Here is a 14,549-nt window from a genome sequence, read left to right on the forward strand (position 1 = left end):
AAGAGGAAATGATAAACAAATAGCTTGAAGAAAGCGTCTTCTTTTCAGTTTGTTAAAGTGATGTCTCCCATTTGTTGACGGCAAGTTTAAATGTGCTTAAATCGTTTGGGAGAGGTAAAACTTGTAATTGTAATGTAATGATCGCTCTACATCACATATTTTCACCTATCGCGAGTGAGTCTGGAACGTATCCCCGGCGATAAATGGGGTTTTTTACGGTTATATGTACTTAGTTGTAAAAAGAAGAAGGATTTGTGTGGCCCGTCAATGGGAAACATAATATTTGGCATGTGCGAGCAATTCAAGACGAGGCCATGTGCGCTAAACAATAAGAGCTTTCACGCAAAATTTGGAAAACCCGCACACACACACACACACACATGTACACACACGTCTTGACTCACTGTGTTACGCCGGCGAGTTTGACAGACGGCGTGTTCATTTGTTGCCTCCCCGCCCCCGAGCGGGATGATGCACGCCAGATGTGAGATACGACCAGAACAGTTAAAAGTCTGCGCTAGAAGAATTTGACACACGCGCAGCCCCGACTAATGACGGCGTGGAGTTGGCTGATGGATGGCGGTGGCTGGGATGGAGGCGTGAGCTGCCGTCACAAGGCTCAAACATGGTTGAAAAAAGCCACAAGGTTATTACAGTTAATGACAACAAACAAAATAAGTACAATCCAAATTGAAAAAAAAAACAAAAATGCTTTAAAAAAAAATCTTCTGTTTCTAAAGCAACAATTATAGCGAAAGAAAAATGATAGCGATTTTGTTGTTGCCGTACATCCGTAGCGACAGCAAAAGGAAGGTCAGTTGTTTGAGAATTTCAGTTGTTTACTTTTTTTTACAGAATATTTAGTGACATTTTCTATCTTGCACTCATCAAGTACGCCATATATTAAAAAAAAAAAATCTACTACTAAAACTAATAAAAACTAAAGTAAGACAAAGTTGATTAAATAAAAACAAACAAACTTGCCCTAAAACCTCATTAAAACCAACTGAATTTAACAAAACCAAAGTCAAAACAAAATGAAAGCTAACTACAATGAAAAATCCAAAACTTATTTCACTCTGGACGTTGCTACACAGGGAAGCTTCATTTTTAGCGGCCCCCCCCCCCCTCCACGCCTCCCTGCATCAAGCAAAATGGTTTGGTTGACGATTACTTCTCTTAGTTAGTAAGTTGCTTATAAGCCTCTTTTCGCCATCTTCATTTCGATAGAAAAACTCTCAATGCAAGATGCTGTGTTTTGTTTGCAGTTGATTGGCTAGCTAGCTAGCTAGCTAACTAGTTAGTTGACCATTGGGATTGCTGCGCGACATAACCAAATTCCAGTTTGTGGTTTCCACCAAGTGAGAAAAAGGAGCAAATCCAGGAAATGTGCGGAAGCTGCATTTGAGCTTTTTTTTTTTCACCCTTCCTGCCATGTTTTGATCAACGTCAGTTTAATAAGTTATTTATTTTTGTTTTACATTCCGATTGTTTGGCTAGCGGAGCCAATGCTCTGTCATTGCGACAAGCTGTCTTCGGGCGGAATTTGTGGTCTGGGCCGTCATTGGAAAGTCTGATTCCTTGACAGCACCGTGAGATTTTGACTCCTTACATGTGGCCCCAAACTGCTTTGACAGGCCTGTTGGTGAACATGCACAAACTCTTCACTCAGCATCTCCCCCCACTAAGGACACATAACCTTAGCCCTGTCACTTTTTTTTCCACGGTGTTTTTAACACTCAGTGTGTGTGTGCGTGTCTGTTTGTGTGTGTTTTCCTTCACCTGCCTATTTCCACTCCTGTGATTATGCTTCACATACTCAGTGTCCACGTCTCAGTCATTTTTTTTTTTTTTGTCTTCAGGGACAGAAAGGTTACCCCGGTCCACCCGGACTCCCCGGAGAATCTGTGAGTATATTTGTCGATATATACACACAAGGTTTCATCTAATGAAAATCTGCTAGCGTAATGCTAATGTAAAGTGAAACGACATAGACAGGCTAACAGAAGATACTATATCATCGCTGTCCTGTGAAAAACACTTATCTCCAAATTTGGAAACTTTTTTCAATGTTCACATTATTGCGATGTCTGTCACGCGGAGACACCTTTCATTTAAAAATAAGAAAATGAAAAAAAAATGGAGATGAATGTTTTTCACATGACAGCGACGATGTACATGTAAGTCACAGGAGTTCCGACCTTCAGACAACTGCTACTTTACGCGTACAAACGATATTTACAGGCATAGATTGCTTCTGCTGTGTGGGAACGGCTGTTCCTGGAGTTTAGTTGGGGACCTTCTCTGCCTTTTTCTTCCTCTGAATTATGCTGCACCTCTTCCAGTAGACCTCGGCGCTGCCCAGCATGTTGCAGCACAATGTCGGACTTGCCAGCGTACAAGTAGCATAAAACCCAATAAAAAAGGTTCACCTAAACAGCCGTGATATGGCGAGGGTGTCAAAGATAAACCACAATACAGCGGGGTTTGTGTACCACTACACGCGGCCAGATGAGATTAGCTCATGACGGCCGAGAGAGTGACATCTGCTTTGTGGGGATGCTCTCCAGGATATCAGGAAAACGGTGCCAAACAAACGGGAACAGAAAGAAGCCAAGTGGGCCAGCTGCTTTGTCAAGTCTTTTGCCTGCAGTCTTTTCGCCTGCTCGCTTGCGTGATTTATCCCCGCATTCGTCCGCTTTCAACTCCCGGAAAAAAAAAAAAAAAAAAAATCAGTTCAAAGAAGTCCTTCATTTTGCAAATGGGAGGAGATCTGGCGGTTTTGGGCCGAGCCCGAGACGACTATTTCAAGTGAGGAGCGTCCAAAGCCGGCCGTATCCGGGCCACGTGGGTCATGCTAACGTTAGTATGAAAGAAAGGCCTTAGTCAGCGGCAGCAGAGTGGAACATGGTCAAGTGCGAGCCTGTCCGAGACGTCGGCGGCTCAGGGAGTTCCCAAACTTGTCATCGTCATGTGTAGCTTTGTAGCGTCTCCGCGTCCATCATCTTCAAACGCCCCCCGCTTTCCCACCGCCGGCGGAACTCTTGAGTCACCGTTGAACCTGAACGGAAACTGCCGGGCTGTCCGCTTATTGCGCACGGTGGCCAGCTGGGTTGCATGACTCAACTGTAACACACAATAACCGTGCTTACAGTATCACCCCCCCTCCCCCCCCACACACACACACAAACCAGCATTTAGTTAAGAGTTTAGTCAAGCTGAAACGAATCTAGCAGAAGCCTCTTTTTACAGCAAGTAACAATTCAGATCCGTTTTCCTCCCAAAATAGCAATCCTGTTCATTCCACTTTTCCTCCCGAGAACCAACGATAACTAAGTGTCATCATTTTTTTTTTAAACCAGGAAATTAGCACTGTATAGTACTGTACTATCTAGGGCTGTCAAAGTTAAAGCATTAACTATGGAGATTAATTTAAATTTGATAACGCACACATTTTTTTTTAACTCAGTTAACTCAGTTTGATTTATTTCCTGGAGCAGCTGACCTCTCTGCTCACTGTGCAGCCAAACTTAGAGGAGAGTCACTGTCGCAAAGACGGACTTTTACTTTTGAAACGTTGCCCGACGGCTCATTGGAGAAATCCGAAATTATTTGTGCACTTTGCAAAGCCAAATTCAAATACCATATTATACGTCGTTGGTGTATTGTTCAACTGTTGTATTTTACAGGAAAAGAATCGTATTCAAGGATAAAAAAAAACTATTAGAACAGCCTTTGAATCGAAATATACTTTTATTTTTTTTCCACATTAATTCCAAGATTTTACTCAATTATCGGTACCAAACTTTGTAAAAAAATTGTAGTTGAAAAATATGATTAATAATGATTAATTATGGAAAATTTTGCCATTAATGAGTTAAAGATTTTTAATTGTTTGACAGCACTAATAAAAACAGAGTAATAACTAGTGCTGTCAAGCGATTACATTTTTTTCACAAATTAATCGCAACATTTTCCATAATTGATGGCAATCAATCACATTTTTCAACTAAAATTATGTGTGGGCATTAAGCTGGAAGCCTTGGAGGCCAAGTTCTGTTTTGGTTTTAAGCACACAACTGTTACTTTGACAGTAAACTTGGACTGAGAGTGGCAATTAAAAAGCTTTTTTGAACAGTTGTTCACCATCTGACGATCTGCTGCCTGATGTGAAGTGAGTTGAGTTCAAATTTTGACTCGCAAGTCAAAGCAATACAAAAAAAAAAAAAGTCCCCACGAGGGCTCTTATCCTGAAATACTTGTTAGTGTAGTCACTCGTATTTCAAGGCACAGCTGCATATACTGTACAGTCTTAGTCAAACTAACGTGATGACCTGACGCTCCACAAAAGACTCATAGACCTCGGTCAGCCGGGCGCTAACTGTAAGCACTTTCTATTTATCCAAGGCGGCAGGGCAAGCGCCGCGCACGGCCGCACATCCCGCGCACGTCAAAGGAAGTTATACATGAGCACGCTTGCGCTCCGACACAAGTCGCCTCTGTGCCTGTTTGTCAGCGTCCTACGCCCTGTTGGCTTCCCCAAAGGAGACCACATCCCTTTTTCCAAGGGCACGAGTTTGGGAACATGGGTCAAACTTTAGATTTCCGAAAGCCGACTTTATGATGATGCAGCGTTGTTGTGATTGACAGACACTCCTTTTAGGCTACGTTTATAAATGCTGCCGTGAAAAGTCGCTTTTTTCGCATCTGAAATCTCCCTTCGGTCTCTTTCCAAACACATTACGTTGACAGAAGTATTCGGATGCGTCATCACTGTACAGTTTCAGCAAATGACCAACGGAAGTTATGTACTTTTGTAAGGTTCGGAGTCAACGTTTTTGAGCCAACGCACAGAAGCGGTTTATTGGTCACTCCCAGTTGAAGTTTACTATAAAACCCAAAGACACAACAGAAGAAAATGAAATTCAACCAAAGTGTCCGCTAACTAAACGCTAACATGCAATTCGCCAACAGAAGTTAGCGTAGAAGTCACAGTAATTGTAATGACAAGGCTTCTTCTTGCTTTTGTTTCCGCTCCATCTCTTCCAGTAGAACTCGGTACTGCGTGCCATGTTGTGGCACGATGTGAATCAAATTCACCCAAATTCAGACTTGCCTGTATCCTGTTAAAAAAATACTGAAAACAATTGTTTAAAATTCTGTCTTGCGAAAGATGAACTTCTGGGTTCACTATCGTCCAAATCGTGATTGATGGATTGATTGATTAAAAACAACTCAAATCTAAATCACTGGTAAAACTTGGCCCAATCCTTGCTTTCTGCTCACCATGCATACCACCAGCCGCACTGTTCCAGCAGTTCTATCATCCTCTTCCTTCCCAAAGTCTGCACTACTTTTGCTTGATCTTTTCAATTTTCAGCCCCAAACAACTGGAATGCAATGCAACCAATGATACAATTCACCTCAATTATGCAATCATGCTTTAAAAAGTTGATGAAGGATATTGAATATGTTTTCTGCACCTGTTTTGAAGCTTTTCATTCACCGTGTGCTATGATGTAATGCATTATATAACTACTTCACACCATACAGCTTGCCTATGTATCTCTCTTCGCTTCATTTTGCGCCGTCTGCTGTCAGGTCGGCATTGCAGAGGAGAATTTGTTCTCAATTGCCTAACCTGGATGAATAAAAGGCGAAATCAAATAAATTCAGAAGTGAGCCGGGATACTCGTAGCGTTGGTATTCCGTTTTTGAGTCTCAAGATGAGTAGGCAGTCAGTGCAGATGTGTGTGTTGTTGTTACCGTAATTACAATGATTCTTCTCACTTCACCTCCCTCGCTTCCTCCCACCCCTCTCCTCTCTCTCTCTCCCTCTCTTTCTCTCTCTCTCTCTCTCTCTCTCTCTCTCTCTCTCTTCCTCCCCCGCAGGGAGAGCAAGGTCCAGTCGGAAGCCCAGGTGCCAAAGGTTATCCTGGCAGGCAGGTGCAGTAAATCCTCTGCTGTGACTGGTACAGTTGTAGTCAAAGCCAAGTGCAATTAGCTTGTGTTGAACAGCTGACCCTCAGTGCGTGTGCGTGTATGTACGTGTGCGCGTGTGTAAATACTACTTAGTGGGTGTATTTACGAATAAACAACACAAGCTGATTTATTCCTCGCATTTGTTTGGGACTAGCAAGCAACAAGTGGTGAATGACTTTAATTAAAAAAAAAAAAAAAAAAAATCTCTTCTTTTCAGGGTTTACCTGGGCCAGTAGGACCAGTGGGGCCTAAAGGCGTGCGGGTAAGTCAAATTACTTACGTCGGATCAATAAATACATGCCATCCTGAGAGCGTACTGACACTTTGACTGCGGTATTTATAGAGTGGTGGACTGTAAATGAAGCGTTTTTTCCCCAAAAAGTGTAATTAGGGGGTGCCGGCTATTGCTACTGTACGTTTCCTGCACTAGCGCCTATACAGAGTGTGCACATGAGTGCCAAATCCATCCGCGGGGTTATGTAATGCATCGCTCCGCACACAAAAGCACATTGACACAGGCCTAGCGTAGCACTATTAATAGTCATGTCAACATTGTATTGCTATTTTCAGGCCCCTGCGGAGAAGGCCCACTGTAAATAACGTACCTCATCCAAACAAGCCGGCTTCCGCTGCACCGAATAAGACAAACACGCGCACAAAGTGATGCTAATGTTCCAATAAAGCGTCTTTATCAGATCCTCTTGGCGGCTCCCAAAGTCTCCCCCTGCCCCCACTGGCTGGAATTTCCTGTTTGAGCTCCGTATGAGGCCCCGCTGTCTTAAGGAGGCATTCGAGTCCTCTCTCTTTCTCTCGTTTTTTGTCACCTATCCACCAGGCATGGGCCGGTATCAGATTCTGACACGATGATAACCATGAGCAAAGCATCATGCTATTGCAAAACGGCTCCAAAATGTCTTGTTTTTAAAATGTTTGGGTCAATAACGGCCACTTTTTTTCCCATTGGACACGCTCCTATAGGTACATTAGCAACCGTAAAAAGAAGATAAACAATGGATTTGTTTAAAGAGGGAAATCAACCCAAACACATTTTTTTTCAAGAATATGTTCCCAGCAAGCCCACTAGTTGAAACACGGCATTCTGATCAATTTTGCGTTTGTGGAATATAGGTTAAGCCGCAAAAAAATGCACTCATTTTTATCCATCTCTGGGGTATGGCCATTTTGTCATTTCTGTCGACTGAAAATGACATCTGCGCAGGGATCAGGTAACGACCAATCACAGCGCAGCTTCAGAAAACAGGTCAGCCGTGATTGGTCGCTACTTGAGCCCTGAGCAGTTGTGATTTTTAGTGATCATTTTTAGTCGACAGAAGTGACAAAATTGCTGCCCCCTGAGATGGCTAAAAACAAGTGCATTAACTCTTACTCCACAAACGCAATGTTTATCAGAATGCCGTGTTTCAACTAGTGGGCGTGCTGGAAACATATTCTTGAAAAAAATTTCGTCTTTAAAAAGCACAAGCAGGGGATCGGGTCATCCGAAGACGCCAGCGATAAAGTAAACCATACTTGCGCAATTTCGGATTCAAACATCATGTCATCAGCCCGTAGTTGTAGTCTGTGCACACAGGAAGTCCGTCAACCTGTTTTCTGGTTTGGTCACGTGACGTTCCGCACAAGACCGATTTGCCGAAGAGTGACGGGTGCCACTCTCCTAAACGTGATATCATATTAGACATACAAATATTCTCTAGAAATGAATTTGTCAGCGCATTTTGCATGTCCTTCCTCTGTGGTGTCACTTTGCCGGCACCGACGACTCCCCGCCGACCCACAAAAAAACCCCAAAAAAACAGCTCATGGCGAAAAGCTTTAGCTGTTTTGAAACAGTGCCGTAATAGAACCGCAGCACACCTTGAAACCGGCAAGCGGCCCGTGCCTACTAACCACACGTCGTTCTCCGCTGTGTTTGTGTTGTGGTGTTTGTTTCTCTTTCCTCTTGCGCAGTGCCACATCCGGGCCGTCTTCAGAGATCCCTGGCGTGAGGGTATGTGCCCTTGGACTACATCGTGGAAGCCAGCACCATGCAGTCCATGGGCATATACACTTGCCTCATGGCTTGGTTCTTCACGGAGGCCCTCCCTTAACCGTGCAGGAGCCCCGAATAGCAAGCCTCCGGAGCCAATCGGATGGAAGCTTCCGTTGCATTTGTTTTGTCCAAGTAACTCACTCGATATCTCCGCTCTCTCGTTCTGTCTCTCTCCTCCTTTGCTCTCCTCTGCTGCAGGGTTTCATCGGAATCCCCGGGCTTTTTGGCCTCCCTGGGCCTGACGGAGAAAGAGTGAGTGCTTGCCATTGTCTTCTTGACGGTGTCTGATGGTTTTAATTACAAAAAAAAGAACCACAAATATTTATAGTGAACCCCCGCTTATAGCAGAGAATACATTGCCTCACCCACGATGGGTGAAAATCTGCAAGGTAAAGAGAACAGGTTGAAAGAACTGATTTGAAACAGTTTTGCCACTTCCACGTGCTGTGGACACATTTAAACTTGTTGAAACAAAGGCGGAAGTGGTGCGTGCAGAGTCAATCCCTAAGACAAAGATGTTGCAGTTGCACTTTCCCAAAAAAGAAAAGATTCCAGCTTTGAAAAAGTCGTTGATTTGATTAACACAAACCGACCTTAGCTCACCGTACCCAATGTGAACCGAACCGGGAATTTAACACCAAGGTACGTACCATTAAAAATAGCCATCCCCAGAAATGGAAAAAAAACGGGTGGAATAACACTTATTCCACAAACGCAACATTTATCAGAATGCTTTGTTTCAACTAGTGGGCTTGCGTAGAAAACATATTCTTGAAAAAAATACGTTTGGATTGATTTCCTCTTTAAGTGCAGTAAGGAAGCACTGAATCTGTCGACTGTTTTTCTAGCCTTTTCCTTTATTGTTGTCTTTTTGTTTCTTCTTCTTTCACCCGCCGTCTTTTGTCTCTCTTTTTCAGGGCATTCCAGGCGAACCAGGCAAGAGGGGCAAGATGGGTAGGCCGGTAAAGTTTTGTCTCAACATACTTTACAGACAATGTGTAGTACATGTATGTGCAAATGTGCTTGGGCGAGTTGGCAGACGGTCACACGTGTCAAGCCGCATTCAGTTGTAATCTTCCTGGGATTTCTGCGGTATTGAGAGCTTTGGTTGTGCGGCGAAAGGTACAAAGTCTGCGCGTTACGTCATTGTTCCAGCCGGCTCAGTGTTTCCAGGCCTGTCAGGGGGGTTAACTGGGGTCGAGTCCCAGCAGCCGCACGTCAGGGTCGGGCTTGAACAAGAAAAAGGCTTTTGTTGGGAGTAAAGGGGCTCCAGGCCGTCTGGAGGAAGCCGTGGCTTTCGCTCTCTGTGTGTGTGTGTGTGTGTGTGTGTGTGTCTCAGATAGATCACTTTGACAGCGGCTTTCAAAAGGTTTCGAACCCTTAAACACGCGCCGTCAGACCATTCAGCAGATGTTTACGTGAAATGGGGCATTTATGCAGCAAAACGTATCCACTTGTGAGCTTCCTTTTTGACCCGCAATCGCCCCAGCCCGCAGTGTGCAGATTTGGTTTTGCGAGTAGAACTCTGGTCACATTTTTATTTGGATCCTGTCGAAATTTGGTGCATCTAGAATAGTACTTGAGATGTCAACATTTGCCAAAAATGGTGCCTCTTGCTTCTATTTTGATGGCGTTACCCTCATAGGATCAATGTAAGACAGCTTAATTTGAGCTGATCTTATAAGTGGAGCTTGATTGATTTGTTGTATGGTACATATCGGCTTTTTTTTTTTAACCCTTATTCGCTTATTCACTGTCTCTCTTTTGTTTTCATCTTTTCATGGCAAATACAGGGGAGTGACAATTATTCACGACTACTCGCAATTTGTAGAGGGGTTAGTCCCTATCCCCTACTACTAGCAGGTGTCCACTGTAAAAGTCAAACAAAAAAAATGTACAGGCCCTTAAATTTACTACTTAGATGTACGTCAGTACAAATGTCTTTTTTTTCACTGCATAATTACATACATAATAGTCATTTTTGATAACATGGCAAAATGACAAAAAAACGTATCTGCACACAAAATATTTTTTATGCAAAAAAACTTCACATAGCTTTGCTAACATTGCTAATTGACAAACAAAAAGAAAAATCAGCCTGAATATTTCCCTCACTGAGCACAATCCCGTCCCGACATATCGTATATTCAAATAAAATGACAAACTGAATAATGTGGAGTTCAGATCAGATTTAGACAGATCAGGCCCACCCATGGCTCCGCCCCTGCTGTGACGATTCACCCTTACGTAGACAAAAAAACAGGAGAAGCACTTTGACAATAACGAGAGCGTTTCATCAAAACGTTCATACAAGCAGACAGTCCAAATACCACCTCTAAGAAACGTTTCCTATTTCTCCGCATGACCAGGCAGTTATCTCATGCCTCATGCTACTGGCGTCGCTGACCACTGACATCGCTAGCCTTGTTTCGCAGAAAAGAAATATTACAACATCAGAATGAGAGAGGAACATGGACTGCTTTCTTATTCCCGCATTAAGGCTGATATTTTTCGAAAAAAAATTACTCCATTTCAAATAAAGATACCTGAAAAATGTACTTCACTACAGTAACAAAGTGTTTGTTACACCACTGGTACAAATACTGTACCTACCCCCAGCGTTCCAAAATCGTGTTTCCAAAACATCAGCGCAGTCCTTGTGCCTGTCATCTTGGATAGACGGTTGCACAACATCCAAGTCAATCTCTGACCCACTTTTGACGGGCTTGTCTGCTGACTGGCTGTAAAAGCAGAGATGCACTTAATCCCGCTGGACCGTGTTCAACTAATAGTTTCAAGTGCTGTACTTGGAATGGTCTTCTTTTTTTTTTTCCGCCTCACATTTGTCTTTTACAGCGCTGGTGACAGCGACGTGAGTCATCTTTTTTGTGGGTGAGCTCCATGCGTCATCCACTCCGGTCCAAATGCGCGACGCTCTTTAGTCTGTACAACGGCCATTAATGCTGACATGGCATTGATACGTTGTTGGAACGCTCTCAAATACACAAAAAGAGGACAAGAGATCATTCAGGCATGGTTGCATAACATTTTTCCATTCAAGTACCGTTAACTCACACAATAAAGTGGCTTATAGCTGCCTATAGATGCCAGAGGATGGCTCCAAAGCACTTTTTTAAAAATTAGACACAGTTAAGGCCTGACAAAGCCAAGCCTCTCTCTTTACTTCAACATCGTTTCTTGGCACTTGGATGCCACAAGATGACGCTGATGAAATAATTTTATAGGTGATTTATTCAGCTAGTTAACGCAGGATAGGTACCGTATAAGTCCCGTCAAATGCGTTGTGTGACGCCAAACCAGCAAACCACTTTGCCGCCCAAAACATCAAACAACAAAGCTCATGAATGATGAATTCTCATTTTTTTTTTTTCTTGCAGCGTTGCACTATTTAATAGTAATCAGAACTGAACTTGGATGGCCCTGCAGCACGGTTAGGAGAAGGCCAAACTTGTGCATAAATAACGTTAGTGTGAATGCTTGTTTGTCTCTCTGCGCTCTGCGTGAGGAGAAGCGCTGTACAAAGTGAATGCGCCTTGAGCTTGGATGCTATATTGACACTTGCGCATCCTGGACAACCTTGTCGTCGGGGTTTAGATAAGTTCCAAACCGTCCTCTTTTGTTGCAAAGACCTGCCACTTTTCGCGACTATTGACGGTAATTAGCATTTTCCGAACAATGCGCGAGGTTCAGAATAGCCTCGCTCGGCCATAATGAGCCTTTCTGGACGTTCTGGTCTTAGAAGGCATTGTGCTCTCGAGCCTGCGCGGTTTCACTTTGCATCGAGCGTGGCCGAGATTAGCCTGCATTTAGCGCTAAATGGATACAGTAATGCCGTGGCAGCTGGCCTGGCTTGTCGAAAATGTATAATCAACTTAAACGGGGCCGTTATGCTCTTACCTTGCATATTTCAGATGACTCGACTTATCTAATGTGAGCTTGGCAGCGCTCATGATCACGTAACAGCGCTTTGTTGGTTTTTTGTTTTTTTTCTCACCCTGCTTTAATATTCATGCATTGCTCCAAATATGGGAGAGACTAGGTTACTTTGGGGACAAAGGTGAATGTTGGGATTGAGCGTGTGATCAGAAGGCCAACTCTCCATGAATGACAAACGTTGTTGCCTTTGTTAGACGTTGTTGTTCCCATCTCGTCAAATGTAGACGCTTGCTCGCTAAACCTTTGTACGCATCCAGTTAGGATGCTTTACCGGTTTCATTTCGAATCCCATTTGTGTACGTTTTTGCCGGATAATATCTGGTTGGGTTGTCATGACTGTTGTTCATTTCGATACAAAATGAATGGTAAATTCCTAAAATTGTCTAGTCACTTGCTGTCATACCTATTTGAACAGAAACATCGGCGAGTTGGACATAAAAAGTTTAGAGAAGGTCAAATCAAGTTCACCTGAAAAGTGAATTTTTCTGAAATTTCACCCAAAAGCCTAATATCCTCCCAAAACTCGTTCTGAAAGTTGTTAGAGCCATGAGGAATGCGATAAACAAAACAATGAGCTGACCAAGCAGTTTAATAGGCAAAAATGAATCTGCACGCACTTACCTTTCTTTGCGGACCAGTTCCGTCTGCATCGAAGCATTACGAAGGTTCATTTTTTTTAACAAAACAGACTTACTCAAACATATCTAACCGAAGCATTTTCCCTTGTTATTGTCTAAAAGAAACAACCAAACTTTCAATCTTGAGGTGACATAATGCCGCACAGATGCCGCAGAGTGAGGAAAAGGCGGAGTTTTACAACACTTCTAGTGGAAGAGCATTTCATTCTTCTGCCTATCGCTATATGTTTCGGGCATTGATAGATGAACAAAGATACATTGTGGCTGGGAAACACTGAAGGCATCTCAGTCTTTGACAAGTTGGGAACAGTTGTCGCCCCAAATCTCATGCTGGGCTGCCAACAAATAATGCGTTTAAAATGTTATTTATAGTTCGGCATGCGTTTCGGTTGCCCATTGGTGCTTAAGAAATGGTTTGCTCAAGCAGAACATGGAGACAAATGAGTTTGAGTGGCGCTGTTTGTGTGCATCCATCATCTCTGTGTGTGGTTTAGGGCTTTCCGGGCGACTTTGGAGAGCGAGGACCACCAGGAGCTGACGGAGAACCAGTAGGTCACACGCTCACACCTGCGGAATGCAAACAGCACTATTTCACTTTCACCTCATCCATGGCGCACAAATGTAACCAATGGGGAACGCTTTCTTTCCAAAAGTGTATCGTAACTACTGACAACATGACCCCTGAATACAAGTACTGTGATTTAAACAAAAAATGGAGAGAAAAAAAAATGCGGTGGGGCTTTTTTTATGTCTCATATTTTTTTCAGAGCTGTATATATTCATTTCCTGTCATAATACCTCATTTCAGCCTCTTCATACTTTTTTTTTGTTAGCTCCATGCTAACAATGCTAATACGCTAAACCACAGTTGAGGGTGATTAAATAGTGACTCCCTGTTTAATAAACCTTAAAAGAATGCTTTTATAATCATTTATTTATTGTAAAAAAAAATTGGTCACATTTATTTCATCTCCAACATGAATTGAGTGAAATACTATTCCTACTATTCCTAATATTCCTGCTTTTTATTTGGTTCTCAACAGCTTATTGAAAAGTCCCTATTTTAAAAGTACAACTAAAGCATTGATTTCATTAAAAAAAAAGTGCTTTAATGAATGAGAATTTAATCTCTAACTAAAGCAGAGGGAAATGCATTTTTTGCCCCCCTTATTGCTTTTTGTTTGCTTCTCAATAACTACAGGATGTTTGTAAAGTAAGGCCCTCTTTTAGAATGCTTGTAATATTAATTCATTTATTGTATTTTTATCTATCTTGTGTGTGTGTTTTTAATTTATGACACTAAGAGTAACGATGTAGGATGACTTTGGAAAGTATTGTGGGTCCAGTCAAATAACATTCTCTTATATTAAAGAACACATTTAAAAAACAAAAACGAATAATTTTGATGACTGTTTTAAATTGGAGAGTTACTTTTCAACAACAAAGAGTGACAACAGTGCCAAAACAGAACATCTTCCCCATTTGATGTTGGCATACCCTGTTTGAACAAAAATCATACATATTATTTGTAAAAACTTGACACATAAAGGTTGAAATGTCAAGCACCAGCAGGGGGAAAAAAAGACAAAAGATAGCTGCAGAGTTTAGCGGAAGCGCTGTTTAGGGAGTTTACCGCTCCGGCTCCTCTCACAAACACAAATCCACCTCTCATAAGCATCCCTGAACACTGAGCCACTATTCTCAGCATGTTTGTTTAAAAAAAAAAAACATGAGGAAATAACCCCAGAAAAGCGCTCCTTCACTCTTCGCCTCACTTGCTTCCTTCTGTGTGTCCAGGGCCAGATGGGAGCCCCCGGTCCAAATGGAGTTCTCGGATTAATTGTGAGTAGTCCTTTTTGTGTGTCTGTCCCGAAAATGCTGGATTTGAATTGAAACAGAAAATGCCTGCGTGAGTAGAAGCT

General features: G+C 42.7%; 1 protein-coding gene across 1 annotated transcript in view; it reads left to right on the plus strand.

Moving 5' to 3' along the window:
- LOC147135830 (uncharacterized) overlaps positions 1 to 14,549 on the plus strand; it is a 65,981-nt gene that overhangs the window by 25,712 nt on the left and 25,720 nt on the right. The window contains exons 8-14 of the mRNA XM_086053895.1: positions 1,863 to 1,907; positions 5,893 to 5,946; positions 6,200 to 6,244; positions 8,231 to 8,284; positions 8,950 to 8,994; positions 13,122 to 13,175; positions 14,425 to 14,469. Of these exons, the coding sequence (XP_085910021.1) occupies positions 1,863 to 1,907; positions 5,893 to 5,946; positions 6,200 to 6,244; positions 8,231 to 8,284; positions 8,950 to 8,994; positions 13,122 to 13,175; positions 14,425 to 14,469 (342 nt within the window). The remainder of the gene's footprint in view (positions 1 to 1,862; positions 1,908 to 5,892; positions 5,947 to 6,199; positions 6,245 to 8,230; positions 8,285 to 8,949; positions 8,995 to 13,121; positions 13,176 to 14,424; positions 14,470 to 14,549) is intronic.

This window comes from Filicampus tigris, chromosome 15, assembly GCF_054856515.1.
Source record: "Filicampus tigris isolate MCC_2025a chromosome 15, RoL_Ftig_1.0, whole genome shotgun sequence".
NCBI classification, from domain to species: Eukaryota; Metazoa; Chordata; class Actinopteri; order Syngnathiformes; family Syngnathidae; genus Filicampus; species Filicampus tigris.